The sequence below is a fragment of the Brachyistius frenatus genome, unplaced genomic scaffold, assembly GCF_029030835.1.
Source record: "Brachyistius frenatus isolate BFR_SWC_R1_liver_20210118 unplaced genomic scaffold, ASM2903083v1 Contig_246, whole genome shotgun sequence".
NCBI lineage: Eukaryota > Metazoa > Chordata > Actinopteri > Embiotocidae > Brachyistius > Brachyistius frenatus.
Genome location: NW_027210845.1, coordinates 217,207 through 237,500, shown reverse-complemented (window position 1 = coordinate 237,500; position 20,294 = coordinate 217,207). Strand labels below are relative to the sequence as shown.

General features: G+C 41.2%; 1 protein-coding gene across 3 annotated transcripts in view; it reads right to left on the bottom strand.

The window, feature by feature from the left end:
* The window catches only part of nlgn1 (neuroligin 1), a 315,312-nt gene that overhangs the window by 256,191 nt on the left and 38,827 nt on the right, over positions 1 to 20,294 (bottom strand). For 2 of the 3 annotated variants that reach the window (XM_069720685.1, XM_069720686.1), the window contains exon 2: positions 15,312 to 16,332. In XM_069720685.1, the coding sequence (XP_069576786.1) occupies positions 15,312 to 15,843 (532 nt within the window). In that variant the 5' untranslated portion in view covers positions 15,844 to 16,332. Of the gene's footprint in view, positions 1 to 14,439; positions 14,500 to 15,311; positions 16,333 to 20,294 lie in introns of all 3 variants that reach the window. The other variant, XM_069720684.1, reaches the window with a different exon arrangement.

The window sequence follows — 20,294 nt, the reverse complement described above, 5'->3', positions numbered from 1 at the left end:
GGGGGGGGCACTCTGGGAGGACACGGCAGAGATTCACATAAAATATTTCCAAGTCTTAAAATTAAAAATGAAGATAATCAGACAGTGTGAGATGTGAGGAGCTCTGTGAGTCTGCTGAGCCTCCTCCAGCTGAACTAATCTCTTTTCAAAGGCCTTATTTACATGGCAATGACACTAATGAAGGACATTTTGACAGCATTACAGCTCATCCATGTAAAATCTAACTAAAGGTTTTCCCAGCAGGAGACGGGTTCATGAACACCAACAACATGAGACACTGCACTTCACTCATGCTTAGGCACAGATTAATTCATAAGACCTTTTCTACCAGCGACGTAGAAGCCTTATGGATGTGTAAACTCGACACTGTAAGTCAAAGTAAGTGTGCTTTCACAATTCATGAGGTCCTTCGACTCTCTTTAACGACCGCACTACTCCAACAGCACTACTCCGACCGCACCGCCCGAATCCCCCTGTCCGGACCGCACTACTCCAACAGCACTGCTCCGACCGCACCGCCCGGACCCCCCCGCCCCGACCGCACTACGACCGCACCGCCCGGACCCCCCCGCCCCGACCGCACTACGACCGCACCGCCCGGACCCCCCCGCCCCGACCGCACTACTCCGCTCCGTGTATCATTATCAAGCCAAGGTGACACCATGACTTGTGTGTTGAGCTTCCAACGAACCACCTGGCCCAGCATCACCTCATCCACTTATTTCCCCAAACACACACGCATGCATGCACAGTGTAATATGAAAAAAATACATGTGTACACATATGTATGAACACACACACACACACACACACACACACACACACACACACACACACACACACACACACACACACACACACACACACACACACACACACACACACACACACACAACATAAACCAATAAGACTCTACAAACAGGGACGTTCTGATGCTACTATGGCTCTTTGCTAAATTGTGATAATGATAGCTTTGCAACATAAACATCAATTGTGAAATACCAAGTTTGGAAGACGTCGCCGTGCCAACGAGCCCTGTAAAGGACTGGGAAACAGCAGCAGTTCGTATGTATCTTTGGGTACAATAAAGCCGGGCATGAGGCCAGCATTACAGCGCGCAACCTGCTCTATTCCTCCATACCCAATTTAACATCACAGCATAATTAAAGAGATTTGGCAGCTCCTAACAGCACATTTCACCGTCCCCTGCACCAGACTGGAGCTTGTTGAAGGGCTGCAGGATCACATGTAACACGAGACAAACACGGAAGACACCAACGTGGGACGGCTTCCAGTTTCCAGAAATAAACTAATTAGCACAATAACTGTTGGTTGTTGGAAAATTTCAGCCCTCTAAGCCATAATATCTGTTTCTAATGCAACCGCAAACTATGAGCAGGATCCGCTCATACAGTAATTAAAAATAATTCAGTGATTCATGTATAGCGGTGCATTTCTCTCTCCCTGATTGCACTCATGCACACAAAGGTCCGTGTTTATTGCAGCATACTCGGGCCTCTAAGACTTTCTTGGAGTTCATTTTAAGTTACTGTGCAGAGTGTCTAACCAATTAGCTCTTTGGGTTTCGCTGCCATGAGATGTGAGAATTCTGTTGCCGTTTCTGCTCTAGTTTTCAGCGTGCACTTCAGTGCTTCTGAGATGGTGCAAAAGTTGCTTCCACATTAACTCATCAAACCCTAAACGCTAAATCATTAGCATGCACAGTAGCCAGCTAAATATTTAACAGCCACACAGAAGAATGTTCAGCAAAATATCGCCGTGCCTCCTAAAATAGCTTTTTTAAATGGTAGTGAATGTGTCGAAGTGGAGAAATACTAACTCTTATATGCATGAAATTACTGTCACTTGAAAGGGATGACTCTTTTTATCTTTGAAGTTGTTTGGTGCTAAGTGGTCCACACTGTCAAAACATTATGCATTATATAGTGTATGAATTCTGGAAGGTTTATTTAACCATTAACAACATTACAACTGTGATTTTAACTGTTGCTGTGATTTTTAACTGAGATTAACTGTTGTTGTGACTTTAACTGTTGCTGTGATTTTAACTGTTGCTGTGTTTTTAACTGTGATTTTAACTATTGCTGTGATTTTAACTGTTGTTGTGATTTTAACTGTTGCTGTGATTTTAACTGTAGTTTTAACTGTTGCTGTGATTTTAACTGTTGCTTTGTTTTTAACTGTGAACTTTAACTATTGCTGTGATTTTAACTGTTGTTGTGATTTAACTGTTGTTGTGATTTTAACTGTTTCTGTGATTTTAACTGGTGTTATGATTTTTACTGTTGCTGTGATTTTAACTGTGATTTTAACTGTTGTTGTGTTTTTAACTGTTTCTGTGATTTTAACTGGTGTTATGATTTTTACTGTTGCTGTGATTTTAACTGTGATTTTAACTGTTGTTGTGTTTTTAACTGTTGCTGTGATTTTAACTGTTGCTTTGTTTTTAACTGTTGTTGTGATTTTTACTGTTGCTGTTTTTTAACTGTTGCTGTGATTTTAACTGGTGTTATGATTTTTACTGTTGCTGTGATTTTAACTGTTGTTGTGATTTTTACTGTTGATGTGTTTTTAACTGTTGCTGTGATTTTAACTGGTGTTATGATTTTTACTGTTGCTGTGATTTTAACTGTGATTTTAACTGTTGTTGTGTTTTTAACTGTTGCTGTGATTTTAACTGTTGTTGTGATTTTAACTGTTGCTTTGTTTTTAACTGATGTTGTGATTTTAACTGTTGTTGTGATTTTAACTGTTGTTGTGATTTTAACTGGTGTTGTGATTTTAACTGTTGTTGTGATTTTTACTGTTGCTGTGATTTTAACTGTTACTTTGTTTTTAACTGTTGTTGTGATTTTTACTGTTGCTGTGATTTTAACTGTTGCTGTGATTTTAACTGTTACTTTGTTTTTAACTGTTGTTGTGATTTTAACTGGTGTTATGATTTTTACTGTTGCTGTGATTTTAACTGTGATTTTAACTGTTGTTGTGTTTTTAACTGTTGCTGTGATTTTAACTGTTGCTTTGTTTTTAACTGTTGTTGTGATTTTAACTGTTGTTGTGATTTTAACTGGTGTTGTGATTTTAACTGTTGTTGTGATTTTAACTGGTGTTGTGATTTTTACTGTTGCTGTGATTTTAACTGTTACTTTGTTTTTAACTGTTGTTGTGATTTTTACTGTTGCTGTGATTTTAACTGTTGCTGTGATTTTAACTGGTGTTATGATTTTTACTGTTGCTGTGATTTTAACTGTGATTTTAACTGTTGTTGTGTTTTTAACTGTTGCTGTGATTTTAACTGTTGCTTTGTTTTTAACTGTTGTTGTGATTTTAACTGTTACTTTGTTTTTAACTGTTGCTGTGATTTTAACTGGTGTTATGATTTTTACTGTTGCTGTGATTTTAACTGTGATTTTAACTGTTGTGTTTTTAACTGTTGCTGTGATTTTAACTGTTGCTGTGATTTTAACTGTTGCTTTGTTTTTAACTGTTGTTGTGATTTTTACTGTTGCTGTGATTTTAACGGTTGCTTTGTTTTTAACTGTTGCTGTGATTTTAACTGTTGTTGTGATTTTAACTGTTGCTTTGTTTTTAACTGTTGTTGTGATTTTTTACTGTTGCTGTGATTTTAACTGTTGTTGTGATTTTAACTGGTGTTGTGATTTTTACTGTTGCTGTGATTTTAACTGTTACTTTGTTTTTAACTGTTGTGATTTTAACTGTTGCTTTGTTTTTAACTGTTGTTGTGATTTTAACTATTGCTTTGTTTTTAACTTTTGTGATTTTTACTGTTGCTGTGATTTTAACTGTTACTTTGTTTTTAACTGTTGTTGTGATTTTAACTGTTGTTGTGATTTTAACTGGTGTTGTGATTTTTACTGTTGCTGTGATTTTAACTGTTACTTTGTTTTTAACTGTTGTTGTGATTTTTACTGTTGCTGTGATTTTAACTGTTGCTGTGGTTTTAACTGTTACTTTGTTTTTAACTGTTGTTGTGATTTTAACTGTTGCTGTGATTTTAACTGTTGCTGTGATTTTAACTGTTACTTTGTTTTTAACTGTTGCTGTGATTTTAACTGTTGCTGTGATTTTAACTGTTACTTTGTTTTTAACTGTTGTTGTGATTTTAACTGTTGCTGTGCTTTTAACTCCTGCTGTGATTTTAACTGTGATTTTAACTGTTGCTTTGTTTTTAACTGTTGTTGTGATTTTAACTGTGATTTTAACTGTTGTTGTGATTTTAACTGTTCAAAATCCTGCTGTTTGTGGGCTGTTTTATTATTGTGAAGCATTTTGTGATTTCATATCTGTTGAAGGTCCTATACAAATAAACTTCACTTACTTACTATAATACTGTATTGTATTTAAATACAATATTATGGATATGCTTTCCCCTTTTATTCTCTTTTTAGGTATGTTGCTGACTCATACTGGAACAGTCACATCATTGCCCATGTTTAGTTTACAGTTGCTTCTCCATCAACATTGAAGGAAATAGCTTGGTAAATGACATAGTTGTATGGCCGTTTTGGAAAGTCTCCTATAAATAATAAGCAGGAGTGAAATGGAAACGAGCAGAGAAGCTGTTGCTTTTCACCGCGCTGTGTCTACCTCCAATGTTCACAATGTGCTGTGTCTGAAATATGCATGAGGCAAAATGTGTCCCCGCTTCAGCTGGAGTGACGATGTACTAAAGACAAGGCGGCAGAAAAAAAAAAGATTTTTGTGTGCGATGAATCTTGAAAATGAGGCAATGTTATGACATTTGTATCCCTGGCTCTTTGTGCGACGACAATGGCTCATGTTGGCAGTGTGCCGAAGGTTCAAATGTCCTTCATTTAATATTCAGGGAAGAAAAAAAAATAAGCTGCTTATTTATTTATTGTAATGCCAGTGTCATGAATATGTATGAGCACCTATCAATGCTGTCACCTTGAGCAGTGTAGCCTGCATGTGTGTGTCTGTGTGTGGAGGTGGGCGGATGCTGATGTGTGTGCAACTGTTGAGAAAAACAAAAGGTTGGAAAACAGTTTGTAAAGCAGTCAAGGTCAAACTGTCGTCTCACTGACATTTAACTGACCGAGCAACAAACAGGCAATTCACAAACCAGTGGACCTATTCAGCAGTAAATGAAGGGTTTGACCAGAGTGACTGATCACTTCAGACGAAAGTACTTTAACTTCAGGGTGTCCTGTATATGTTGTTGTTGTATAATTCATACTGGATGTGATTTTTCTATCTTTACTGCTAGTAACACTCTGCTCACTCGATATATATAACGCTGAAAGCTTCTGTGTCTTTGCACGTTAGTGATGAATAAATGCAATCACATCAAAAAGAATTAACGCGCTATTACCTTCATCTGTGATATTTCACCAAAGATTCATGCACCCCACCCTATCACCACACAATGTTCAATGACATTTTGTTTTTTCATCCACTAACAACATTTCATAAAATGTAAAATATATTCTCACATTTATGCTCACTTCAGTTTTCTTCACTGTTTGCTGCAGTTTGAAAAATCTACTCACATTAACATTTGCTCAGCCACTCTGAAGCGCCGACCAATCAGCAACCAGTTGAGGTTGCTCTGCGATTTAATTCAATTCAATTCAATGTTATTTAAATAGCGCCAAATCAAAACACGTAGGTTATTTCAGGCCGCTTAACACAGTGAAGTCCTTATAACAGAACTTTAGAACGTTTTACAGAGAAAACCAACTATTCAACAATTCCCATGTAAAGTAGGAGGGACAACTCCTCTTTAAAGGAGAAAAACTTCCAACAGAAGGAAGGAAAAACTATTTTTTATCAGGTTGAAACCTCCAACAGAAGGAATGAAAAACTCTCTTTTAACAGGAAGAAACCTCCAACAGAAGGAAGGAAAAACTCTCTTTTAACAGGAAGAAACCTCCAGCAGAAGGAAGGAAAAACTCTCTTTTAACAGGAAGAAACCTCCAACAGAAGGAAGGAAAAACTCTCTGTGAGAGGAGAGCGATGATGTTGAAGTCAAGCGTTTTAAAAAGACAAGGAATAAACAGAAGAAGAAAACAATACACAGCCGAGAAATAAGGAGATATAACTATTTATATAATACTTTGAAAATTGATAAATAAATCAAAGTATTACACCAAGACCAATGCTGGTTCTATTGCTTTGGACACAATCATGAAGTCTGAAGGGCCAAACTTTAAGGTGAATGTTGTTTGATGGTGATCAGACAGAGTAAATTATGTTGTTGTTGTTTTTGTTCTCGGCAGAGCAGAGACATTCTGCCAATTAATAATCCTTATTATTAACCAGATCATACTGAGTATGCCTTGGACTTTACTTTCTTTATTCCCCCCGCCCCCATTTTAAGCACTCTACACTAGATTTGTCGCATACTTTAATAATTTGGTTTCCTCTAATCTGTGTTTGGGAAGCAGTCTGTTGTGATTAAACTGTATTATTCTGTACAGAACAGTAAAACTGAGGATTAGGACTCACGGTCAATTATCCACGCACATGTGTTGGATACAAATATTCTAATAATGTTCAGGTCGAACACGGCCACACTGTCGATGAAGCACAGAGATACACAGGAGGAGCCCTCCGGCTTTAACAGCGGGACCACGAAGGTCAAACATGGGGTCATGTGACGTAGCAGAGGGTGACATAGGGGAGGAGGTGGGGGGTGGTAGAACTTTGACCCGGATGACTGATGTTCACGTCAGTGAGAAAGCAAATTTCTCAATTTATTTTACGTCACTTAAATGTAACATCCGTGACATACGTCATGTTACTTTGGTCAGTCAGGCACACACACGCAAATGCACACACACACACACACACACACACACACACACACACACACACACACACACACACACACACACACACACACACACACACACACACACACACACACACACACACACACACACACACATAACAACTGGTTCTGGTTTGGTAGGCGTCCAACTATGTGTAAGATAAGACAGTATAAACTACAATGTAACACACTGAAAAATAATAATTCTGACATCCCATGAAATAACTTCACAAATTATATTTCTATTACAATCAATATGATGTTAATGTCTGGCTTCATAACGGGACTCTTTGTCTCAGCACTTTATGATTCCTGGTCAACGTCAGGTTTGTGTCATCACCACACTGCTCGTACACGCTGCTTCTATTCAGCTTTAAATGGTTCAAATAACATCACTGCAATAAGGGTGCACACAATATATGATGCCTCCAGATAAAAGAAAATATAGAACTACAACTCTGCCGGTCACAACCTCGACAAACTATTTCTAGTTTCAATTTGAAGTTTGGTTCAGGGTCAACTGAAGGTCCAGTGGAGCCGCACCCAGCACAGTCCGCCACACTGTGACACAAAACCCGGACAGCACTTCAAATTCTGCTGACACATAACCAAATGTATGGTCTAGATGACAGGGAGACTAACACACACACACAGCACACAGCACACGCACACCGCACACACACATAGCACATAGCACACAGCACACGCACACGCACACAGCACATAGCACACGCACACAGCACACGCACACAACACACGCTAACATAAGAAGAAGTACCAGCATGGAGAAGTCAGGTTGTGAGTGGAGGTGACTGAGCGCCTTGAGGGAAACCCAAACACAAGAAGGGCCATGACTATTCCTGCTTGGAGGCCTATTTTCTCCACTCTGTTGGTGTGTGTGTGTGTGTGTGTGTGTGTGTGTGTGTGTGTGTGTGTGTGTGTGTGTGTGTGTGTGTGTGTGTGTGTGTGTGTGTGTGTGTGTGTGTGTGTGTGTGTGTGTGTGTGTGTGTGTGTGTGTGTGTGTGCTGCCTCCCACTGGATTCTCCTTCAACGACTACAAAACTAGGACAGAGCCCGAGGAATAAGAGCGGAAATGACAGAAGCGAGAGAGAAGGACAGAAGAGGAGAGTGAGAGGGTGAAGAGGTCAGGACGGAGACAGACACGAGGGAAAAGGACAACCTGTGCAGAGATGCTTAAAGATCAGCGCAGAGAACGAGATGCAGGAAGAACAAAGAAATGAGGGAAAGAGGGAGTGTAAAAATTTACTGTCAAGTTGACTGCATGTTGATGAAATCCACATCTTTAATGGAGCTTCTATTGTGAACCTCTGGAGGGTCGACGGCACACAGAAACTCAGAATAATGCAACATGTTGAAACTCTGGAACTATTTGAGATATTAAACAGTGTGTACACGCGCTGGGAAATGGCCTAGTTTGCAGTTTAACTGTCCTAGTTTAGTTTTTAAAAACCCGATGCTTAATTCATCCAAACGTAAAGGGAAGTTCAGCACTAAACAGTCAGGATGTTTTTACAGGATGTGAGCGCATTGAAGGGCGATGGCATCAGCTGCTCAACTCGAGCCATACGCTGCAAGACCCGGTGAAGCTAAACTACTCTAGCCTCAGAAGACCATCTGATGACTCAGCAGAAATATTTCCATTTGAGAGAGTACAGCTCTGCACCTTGACATCCTGTTGTGCTCCTACCTCATTGGCCACAGTTAAAAACACACACAGAGCCAGCAGTTAGCACAGGGAGTTCACTGCAGGGTAGAGGTCTTCACAAGTCCACCTGACTCAGGAACCAGGTCAGACCAGGTCAGACTTTGGTCCACCTTTGGTCAGGGGTTATGACATAATCAGCTCAATGATCGAGATGATGTGACAAACAATTTGCCTTAATTCCTACATAACAATTACTTTTGGTAAACATATTAAATTGATTAAATGATCGTCTAAATGTCACATTCCAGGAAAAACAAGATGTCCCCATGTTTTTTCACACGGGACACATTTGATCACATGTATGACATGTTTACCACATGTTGCAACTCATGATAAGACAGGATAAATACATGGACAAGTTTTTACGTGGGATTCTACACCAGCTTCACATATTACACCATGAAAATGTTCCAAAATAAAAATGTTCTCATGCACAATCAAACCTGTTGTGATCACACACGTTTTTGCACGTGAAAAATTCCTGTAGTTTTCCTGTAAGGATCACACTGATGGAAACTGAATATATATTTGTTGGACTGGAAATATATATAAAAAAAATAAAGCCTTTTTAACTAAATAAACTATTTATTTTTGAAGTTAGTTTCTACTTTATATGAATGCAGGACATCATTATGTTGTTGCTTCAACAATGCCAATAAAGTTCTTATCTTATTTATTAGATCCCTCTGGTCTTTCAGATCTGGTTTGACTGCAGTTTCTTTCCCATCTTCTTCACTGGTGACATCTGTGTCCAGAGGCTGTAGGTTCGCACGTTGCCTCTCCTGAACGTTTATAATCTAAGGTACGTCTTGAGGAAATTTCTTCAAATTTGGCACAAACATTGACTTGGACTCAAGTATGAACTGGTTAAAGTTTGAAGGTCAAAGGTCAAAAGCATAATCTACTTTATTGGCTGAGCATGTGAACACATCAAATTAACAATTACACATTTGTGGCTAGATGGACAGCAATAAATGTTCAGAATATTTGCTGCAAACAGGCAACTACTGTAAATATTTGATTTGAAACTAGTGCTGCAAGTAGCAATTATTTTCATTACTGATTCATCCAGATATAATTTTCTAAATTTAGGGACTAATTGTTTGTTGAAAAATGGTTAAAAAAAAAAAAAAAAAGGCTCATTACATCAACTCTCTTTTTATTGGTCCAGCAAAAAAAGTGCTGCTTTGTTTCAAACCTTAACAGTGGAACAACGGTTATGGTTAGACGTTTAAAGAGACATAAACCTTTATATTGGGATGTGTTTTTTTTTAAAGACGTTTGAAATGCTCTCAACATGTGTTTCACATCCATCAGGTTGTTCCTGAAAAGATACACATGAATTCCAGGCTGCTGATATGCATCTATTCAGTTCTAGTTGTGAATGCAAGAAGACCAACTACAGTGCTGCTCTCTCTGATCTCAAAACAGAAACCACCATCGCAGCATGTGATAACTTAATGACCACACTCCATCCCAGAGACATCAAAAACACTACTTTTAACCACGGTCATGTTTGAAGCAGCGTGGCGCAGCCCAGAACAATAGTCCTTATGAGCACAAAGGGATGAGTCCCACAGCAATTACGCTCTGTCTCACTCACTTCCACTGTCCTTCTCACTAATATTACTCCATGTCTGCCTTTTCCCAGTGCTCCTCATCACTGCCTATCGCCGGTCCTCCTCTTGTTCCACCCCAACCTTCGTTTTCTCTGCTCATTTTGTCCATTCTGAACATGGTTGGCGTGCAGAGGGACAGAAACAAAAGCACTGTGTGGATCTAATATTAGCTGCAGGTATGGGTGTCGGTCCGAGTGCAAATTAATTTGGACAAATGCTGCGTTCAAAAAGGTTTGTATAAACCGTATATCGAGAACACTATGTATGAACGGCGCCCTCTGGTGGTATTCACCACGTCAGAACTCTAAATGTTCTACAAGCCTCCAGTTCACGAGTTGTGACGTGTTTGCTGACATTTACAGAAAGGTCAGAGGTCATGGAAGTTCATGTTTGGTTGGATGTTCAGCTAATATATTGTAATTTGAATCATGTAGAGTTTTGTCTTCATAACTTAGATAGCAGCCTACGTCTGAGGAAAATGTTCATCTTCGGCCTCATTTTTTATGAAATATGAGGCCATTGGGAAATAAATGTACAACAATATGAAGTTAGTAGACCGAATGAGTTTGGCGGTTCTGTCAAAAAATGTCCTCAACCCTTTCAAGATGTTGGGAACATTTACAGCAAAAGATCTAAATTTCCACCAAAGCAAATCAAATCAATGAGTTATGTTTCATTTTGAAAAATGCTTCCTTTGTTGACATATCCCACCAGATCTAAAATGTAATTTTCATTACAAAATAGTTGGAGTGTTTTGCTGCTGTGATTGTCATAATACAGAAGATTTGTTTAATTATAAGTCAAAGCACATTAACTGATGATGTATTTATTTCTACTCAACCCTGCTATTAAGTGCACCATTGTGGCTGCACACATCTAACAAATGAAATCCCAGAGTCGCTCACCATGGTCTGTCCAATCACCCCATGCACCACTGACAACACTCACTGATAATGACTTAAGTTTTAAACACAGAAGTCTCTCCCTCTTCAAAATAAAGTGACCCTACATGCCCCCAATGTCGTATCATTACCGTTGATGTGATCAACCCTGAAAGACATGCTTCCAAACCCATCGCCGTCATCAGCTAACCTCTAACCTCTAACTACAATAACACTTTTCAGGACTCACATCAACCACTGCACACTCTCCATCTGATTAGAAGTCCTATTTCTACGTCAGCACGATTCCAGAGAGATCGTGAGGACATCTTTGTGGGACAATAAAATGTCTGTCTGGATACATGCATTCATAGAAGTGTAGACTTCATCAGGATGTCCATGGCCAGCATGAGTGGTAATCTACACTCTGGTGTTCAAAGTGTGCTGAAACAGATATTTCAGATAACTCTACTGCCAGACAAGAATGTTGATATCAGATGATGCTACAAAAGCCTTCAGTTACTTTTCCTTTTCCTCCAGTACCTTTAAATACTTTTACATTTCTCACTGTGTGCAGTGTGCTTGTATATTGTTTTTGATTTGATTAACATTATGGGGAAATCAGTTATGACAAATATAGTAAAGGAAAGATGAGCTTAAACGTTAATTGCAGTTTAGTGTGAGAACAAAAAGTTGAGTAACCTGCATGAAAACTAAATGCCCATCTATCACCATCACGTCTTCATCTCCACAACTCTGCCTTGAGAGTAAATACAACCTTGTTTCAAAAAAGTTGGGACGCTGTGTAAAATGTAAATACAAACCTAATGGAATGATTTGAAAATATAATAAACCTATATTTAACTGAGAATAGACCAAAGACAACATATTGAATGTTGAAACTGCGAAATGTTATTGTTTTATGAAATAGATGTGTTGCTAGCATCACATTCTAAATAAGTTAATATTTTTATAAAACAATACAATTTCTCAGTTTCAACATTTAACATGTCTTTAGTCCCTCTGCAATAAAATATGAGTTTATGTGATTTGCAAATCATTGCATTCTATTTTTATTTACATTTACACAGCATCACTACTTTTTTGGAATTGGTGTTGTAGTAGAGTGTAAAACCACAGATTATACAGACACCAGGAGAGAGAAATTACAAAATATTAATCTACTGCTCTAGTACTGTAACATCATATTCTAGACTTTTTAAACGTTTCCATTACCTGGCATTTTACAACTGTGATGGAGCAAGCTATGACGGAGTCTTTAATGTAAGCACGTGTTTTTTAACTTCTGACCTTTAGTCCACACTTTCACTTCCAGCTGCTTCAGTAAAATAAGGACCTCCTTCACATCGTCTTCCTTCTCCAAGTCATCCAGTACCCTCTAAGGACTCTTTCTGTCTTTTATTGAGCTCATTTATTTTTTCTCAAATGTCTTGAACAACTGTATAAAGCTTCACTTATTAACAGTTTTAGGTAAAATAAATTATTTCCAGTGAACTGAATCCCATAATACAAATAACTAGTAGGCTTACATATACTGTATACTGAAACTCATATTTACATAGCATATTGTGCAGAATACTTGAAACATCTAACATGCATTCATCTTAATTTAATTTTTGTACACTTTAATTGCCAGCATGTTACAGTGGAAGACCAAACCAACTGCACAGGGCTCTGCCTAATGAAGTGCATCTTATGGGAGCACTATATATAAAGTTGAGAGAGGTTCCCTGACATTTCCAAAGAATAAATTAGGTTTCCCTCAGTGCACAGCCACTGGGAAGTAAAACTGAAGCCAAAGAAACAAACCAAACCAAAGCAAACAGCTTATTCTATTACAAAGACACAGAAAGACTATCTGGTTTTTCTTTTTCTTTACAATATACATTGTTTTCTGCCTCTAATCTCCCTTTATCATCAAATAAAAAAGTCCACGAGAAATGGTTTCTAATGCTGTGTGATTAATATGTGAGCTGCTGTAATCTCACAGTTTAAGTGTATTTTCCTTCTGTGAGGAGAGGAGATGAGAGGAGAGGAGAGGAGAGGAGAGGAGAGGAGAGGAGAGGAGAGGAGAGGAGAGGAGAGGAGAGGAGAGGAGAGGAGAGGAGAGGAGAGGAGAGGAGAGGAGAGGAGAGGATCAGTGAGGTTAAAGTGTGCATTTTATCTGTGTAGGAAAAAGAGGAGGAATATAAGTGATAATGCAGGCTGCTGCCAGACAATGACATTACCACCCAGACGTTATCAAGGACACTGTCAGCATCTGTCTCTCCATCTCTCTCTCTCTCTCTCTCTCTCTCTCTCTCTCTCTCTCTCTCTCTCTCTCTCTCTTTCTTGCGCACACACACACACACACACACACACACACACACACACACACACACACACACACACACACACACACACACACACACACACACACACACACACACACACACACACACACACACATATTTATACACAAAATGCACATGTCCAGGAAGAGAGAGGCTGAGAGATGTGGAAGACAAGGAGGTGGAGGACATTATCTTGATGAAACAGCGCATGATACAGTAGCCGAGCCAACCTGAACACAACTCTGCCTTCTGTTAATGGAGATTACACAGCGGAGGTCCGGCCTCAGCTCATCTTATTAAACACTGCACACAACTACATCACCGGGACTCTGTGTGTGTGTGTGTGTGTGTGTGTGTGTGTGTGTGTGTGTGTGTGTGTGTGTGTGTGTGTGTGTGTGTGTGTGTGTGTGTGTGTGTGTGTGTGTGTGTGTGTGTGTGTGTGTGTGTGTGTGTGTGTGTGACAGTGGGCCTGATCTAATATGCTGCTACCTTGCCACACATCAACCATCATTACTCTCACCTTCTGACCTCTGATCTGGCAGCCAATCAAACTCCTACTTTATGCTGACCACTGAGAGCGTCGATACGAGGCGTGCAACACAGCTCACGACCATCGGATCATCAGAAGGTCTACAAATTACACGTCTGCCTCAGGAGCAGATATGTTTAATTTTATCATTTCAAAAGAGCCTCAGAGAGCCTGACAAACCTGAAAAGGTCTCCCCTCTCTTTCTAAGATGCATTAGGTATGTTCAGCCAGAGCAGCGATGGTCCTGACATCTTGACTTTCCCACCAAGGTTTTTTTTAAATTGCTCTTAAATTCACTTGCAGACAGTGTTTAAAAGGTCCTTTCTCTTAACTCCATCGTTCTAAAAGCCAGCAGACGCCCCGAGTCGAGACCTGAATCATTGGTAGACCTCGACCCCGACCGCTCTCTCCCCACACCGCTCTTCTTCTGTCTCTTCCTGTTGACAGGATGGTTCTTCGTTGCATTGTATACAGTTGCATTCAGATTATACATACCTCCTTGTCTACATATTTTCTTGCCCGGTTTCCTGGCACATTCCTTGGATATTCTTTTGACTGTAAAATGAATAGAAAACTAAAGAATAACATGGAGCTCCCTGGACGCACAACGCACACAGGAGCTGGCATGCACACACACACACACACACACACACACACACACACACACACACACACACACACACACACACACACACACACACACACACACACACACACACGTATATTCTAATACATACACACACAAAGCTGATTGACAAAAAAAGACTCAGAGCGGAAGGAAGGAAGGAAGGGAGAAATAAAGCTAGAGGGGAAGAATGAATCACACCAGCTCAATCAGAGCAGTATTCAGTCTATCAGTCGGACAGCCACTCATTCAGCCAGTCAGCCAAATCAGTCACTGATGATCATGACAACGACCGTCTTGTTTAATGAACTGTAGCGATTGTGGCACAGCACAATACGCTATGATGAGCTACAGACATGAGGGGGAGAGGGTGGGGGGGGGGGTAAATAAAGGAATGAGGAGGAATAGGAGCTGAGGATGAGAAGAGGATCTCTGAGAGGAGAAAACATCAGAAAGGAAGAACAGAAAAGGATGAAACTGCGCTGAATGGATGCTGCACGCACACGTGAACATCGTTTTCTCTTCCAATGATCACTCTCTCACTCGTGTAGAAGAAGTACTATCATGCACATTAAACATGCACAAGGTCATGCTTTCCCTCTACGGACGGACATACAGGGACAGAGACGACAACAAACACCCCCCCAACAACACAATCTTCTCTCTACCAGAAGGTTGTGGGTTTCATTCCCTCCCCCCTGCAGCCACAGCCGTCCTACCGCGGGCCTGCGGGCCAACTCACCATCTTCCGTGGGGACGTAGATGTTAAGATAGAGGCAGTCCTCGCTCTGGTCCTGAACGTATGAGGTCACCACGTCGATGCTGTTGGTAAACCACACGGGCAGCATGACGTCCGGCAGGCGGCCCTCCACGATGCTCTGAGGACACACCGGGGCAAAGTGGGTGGCGTTGCGGATGTCTGGCCACGACACCGGTGGCTCAGGGGGCTGAAAGCGGTGCTCGCCGGTGGGCGGAGCTGCGTACGGAACACCCAGGAACTGTATGACGGGACCCAGGATCTCGTTGTTGAGCTCCTTCTTGATGCCGCGCAGCTTGCCGTAAGTGGTGGTGACCACCGGGTCGTTCTCGTCCAGTTTCTGAGCCGACACGGCCGCTGGACACGGCTGCAGGAGCAGCACTCCCAGCCATACTACAGTGGACACCCACCAGCTTGTGTTTAAGGACCCTTCCAGCCCAACACATCCCATCCTCCTGCTCCTGCTCTGGGCAGTTTGAAGGAGCCGACACCCAGTCCTCGAAGGGCGCCTCCACATGGCTGCTACTACTCGTCCTCAACTCGGTTGCTGCGTCCTTTTCTTGTCCTTTCTGAGTATAAAAATTCCTTATTATCTATCTCTCACTTATGCCATGCAGATGCAAACACAAACACACAATCACATTAAAATCACATTCACACACGAGCAGAAGCGAGTGGGTGACTCTGGAGCAGACGAGGGTCGGAGTCGTTAATGATCCTTTTCGAAACCCAGGCGGTGCAAATCATCCAGTGGAAAAGTGGCAGCCATCAGTTTCCTCCGGCTCGATGAAGGGAAATCTGGGAAATATTCCTCAGAGTGGAAAGTATTCCTCAGAAAGGTCCTGTCAAACACTGCATTGAAGCAGAAAATGAAAAAGGTTTCATCTTTAAGCGCCGCTCAGAAGGTAGACCAGCCCGTCAGTGGTGAGGGTTTCCATCATAGTGAGGTGAGCAAACTGCCATCGACCGTGGTGATGCTTGCAGTTGTCAAGTCCAAAGTCTGTCCCTGCAACACAGAAAAAACAACAGAGTTTCACACAAACAGACGTAATCATGGTCATTATTTTTCACTTCTGAAAGATGAATCCTCAGCAGAAGTGCCATCACATTTTTCCGATAGCCATATGCACAAACATCAATCAATTAAAGAAGAACATCTATTTATAGCACATGACAGCAGGTTATCCTTCTAAACAAGCACGGTGTCTATCAGTGTGCACACTGACAAACTTTCCCTTTGGATTAATTCACGGTATGGTGTGACACTCGCTGCCAGGGCTGGATGCTCACGGCCAGCAGCAGTAAGGCCTGGAACACACGGCCTCTTGGTGTGTGCGTTACCTGTTGCTGCGTGGCGTGTTTTCATTTTGCCATCTATATTAACAGTTCAGAGCAGCCACACTGCCTGCTGAGGCACGTATCACATTCATGGAATACAACTGTCGCCTTTTTTTCATGCAAGCTGCGCAGTTTTCAGCTAAAATATACAGTGCATCTGGAAAGTATTCACAGCGCTTCACTTTTTCCACATTTTCTTATTCACAGCCTTATTCCAAAATGGATTAAATTATTTTTGTTCCTCAAAATTCTACACACAATACCCCACAATGATAACATGAAAAAATATATTTTGAATTTTTTGCAAATCTCAAAAAAAAAAAAAAAAATCACTTGTACATAAGTATTCACAGCCTTTGCCATTACACTCAAAATTAAGCTCAGGTGCTTCCTGTTTCCACTGATCATCCTTGAGATGTTTCTACAACTTGATTGGAGTCCACCTGGTAAATTCAGTTGATTGGACATGATTTGGAAAGACACACACCGTCTATATAAGGTCCCACAGTTGACATGTCAGAGCACAAACCAAGACATGAAGTCCAAAGAATCATCTGTAGACCTCCGAGACAGGATTGTATGGAGGCTCAGATCTGGGGAAGGGTACAGAAACATTTCTGCAGCATTGAAGGTCACAATGAGCACAGTGGCCTCCATCATCCGTAAATGGAAGAAGTTTGAACCACCAGGACTCTTCCTAGAGTCGGCCGCCCGGCCAAACTGAGCGATCGGGGGAGAAGGGCCTTAGTCAGGGAGGTGACCAAGAACCCGATGGTCACTCTGACAGAGCTCCAACGTTGCTCTGTGAAGAGAGGAGAACCTTCCAGAAGGACAACCATCTCTGCAGCACTCCACCAAGCAGGCCTGTATGGTAGAGTAGCCAGACGGAAGCCACTCCTCAGTAAAAGGCTCATGACAGCCCACCTGGAGTTTACCAAAAGGAACCTGAAGGACTCTCAGACCAGGAGAAACTAAATTCTCTGGTCTGATGAAACAAAGATTGAACTCTTTGGCCTGAATGCCAAGCGTCATGTTTGGAGGAAACCAGGCACCGCTCATCACCTGGCCAATACCATCTCTACGGTGAAGCATGGTGGCGGCAGCATCATGCTGTGGGGATGTTTTTCAGCAGCAGGAACTGGGAGACTAGTCAGGATGGAGGGAAAGATGAATGCAGCAATGTACAGAGACATCCTTGATGAAAACCTTCTCCAGAGCGCTCTGGACCTCAGACTGGGGCGAAGGTTCATCTTCCAACAGGACAACGACCCGAAGCACACAGCCAAGATAACAAAGGAGTGTCTTCGGGACAACTCTGTAAATGTCCTTGAGTGTCCCACCCAGAGCTCAGACTTGAACCCGATTGAACATCTCTGGAGAGATCTGAAGATGTCTGAGCACCGACGCTCCCCATCCAACCTGATGGAGCTTGAGAGGTCCTGCAAAGAAGAACGGGAGAAACTGCCCAGAAATAGGTGCCAAGCTTGTAGCATCATAATGCCACCATCATAATGGTGCTTCAACAAAGTACTGAGCAAAGGCTGTGAATACGTATGTACTGTTACATTTTATTTTTTTATTTTTAATAGATTTGCAAAAATTTTAAACAAACTTTTTATACTTTGTCATTATGGGGTATTGTGTGTACAATTTTGAGGAACATTATCAATTTAATCCATTTTGGAATAAAGCTGTAACATAACAAAATGTGGAAAAAGTGAAGCGCTGAATACTTTCCGGAAACAATCTGTCATCACATTTGTACTTTATTTGTACTTTATGATCATAGAAAAAACAGTGGAGGTTTCGCTGCTCTCTCTCTCTGTCCTCTGTCTCTGTGTCTCTGTGTGTGTCTATATGTCTCGCTATAAACACAGGTAAACAAAAACCATGTGACTGCTTTTTAGTTACAACTCATCACTTGTTGGACCTCAAAGATTCAACACTGATGGTCATTATCAAAGAGACACACGGCAGGATGGACACACACACCTGCAACCGAGCCGCATCTAAGACACGCTTCAGAGGTAACAGGCAGCGTGTTTCAGTCCTTACAGTATCAGCCACTAGACATTCTGAATAAAAATGGACATCATGACAGGTTTATAAATGCCAGTGTTTCATGTCAATGTAGAATGTAGAATGGGTTTTATGTTGGGAGGCAGATTTTTAAGGTGTAAAGGTGCTGAAGGAATATGTGGTGGGTCAGGAGAACATGTCAGACATACTATTAACCCTCCCCACAAACCACTTCCCTTATCCAACACTTTGACTTTGCTGCATGTCACACTGCTCTCTCTCTCTCTCTCTCTCTCTCTCTCTCTCTTATCTATCTATCTTTCTTTCTCTCTCTCTCTTTCTCTCTTTCTCTCTCTCTCTTTCTCTCTCTCTCTCTCTCTTTATCTCTCTCTATCTATCTATCTATCTATCTTTCTCTCTCTCTCTCTCTCTCTCTCTCTCTCTCTCTCTCTCTCTCTCTCTCTCTCTCTCTCTCTCTCTCTCTCTCTCTCTCTCTCTCTATCTATCTTTCTTTCTCTCTCTATCTCTATCTCTCTGCATTTATTTCATATATATTTTTTTATTTATGTATTTGCCAGAATAAGAGAGGAGGCTTAAAGACAGTAAGAAGTGCAGTTGTTCTGGTATGACAATGGTTCACAGGTTCATATAGAGATAAAATTTCACAAAGTTAAATGTGGTGACTTAAATGTGTTGGCTACATCATAGGGAGAGCATTTAAAGCAAAGAACAATATGAATTAATGAACTGAAATAAATCCAACATCACTTTTCACCGAAAAGATTCAGACAGCTGATCATCTATTGCATGCGTGTGTGTACTGTTTATCTGTGTGTGTGTGTGTGTGTGTGTGTGTGTGTGTGTGTGTGTGTGTGTGTGTGTGTGTGTGTGTGTGTGTGTGTGTGTGTGTGTGTGTGTGTGTGTGTGTGTGTGTGTGTGTGTGTGTGTGTGTGTTTGCTTGCTTGATGTACAACATGAAGGTTCCTTCTTTTTTTTGCCACACTGCTGAGGCGTCAGTGTTCCACCTGGATGAGCTTACCCTCGCACTTCATACACTGAGGTAATCCTGTTTAGCTGCTCACACACACACACACACACACACACACACACACACACACACACACACACACACACACACACACACACACACACACACACACACACACACACACACACACACACACACACACACACACACACACACACACACACACACACACACACACACACACACACACACACACACACTCACACACACACTCACACACACACTCACACACACATGGCAAATTGTCCGGCTGGCTAACAAACATCCACTATTTTCACACACACACACACACACACACACACACACACACACACACACACACACACACACACACACACACACACACACACACACACACACACACACACACACACACACACACACACACACACACACAGACATCATGAACAAGCTGTGGAGATATAACTTGATCCTGCTCACAGTACTGCACATCCAACTCAGACAGATGAATGGGGAACATGTGGCGGACACGTACGTAACAACACGATGCACTTCAGTTTACAACATCAGCAGCTGCAGAACAAGATGGAGATGAAACATAG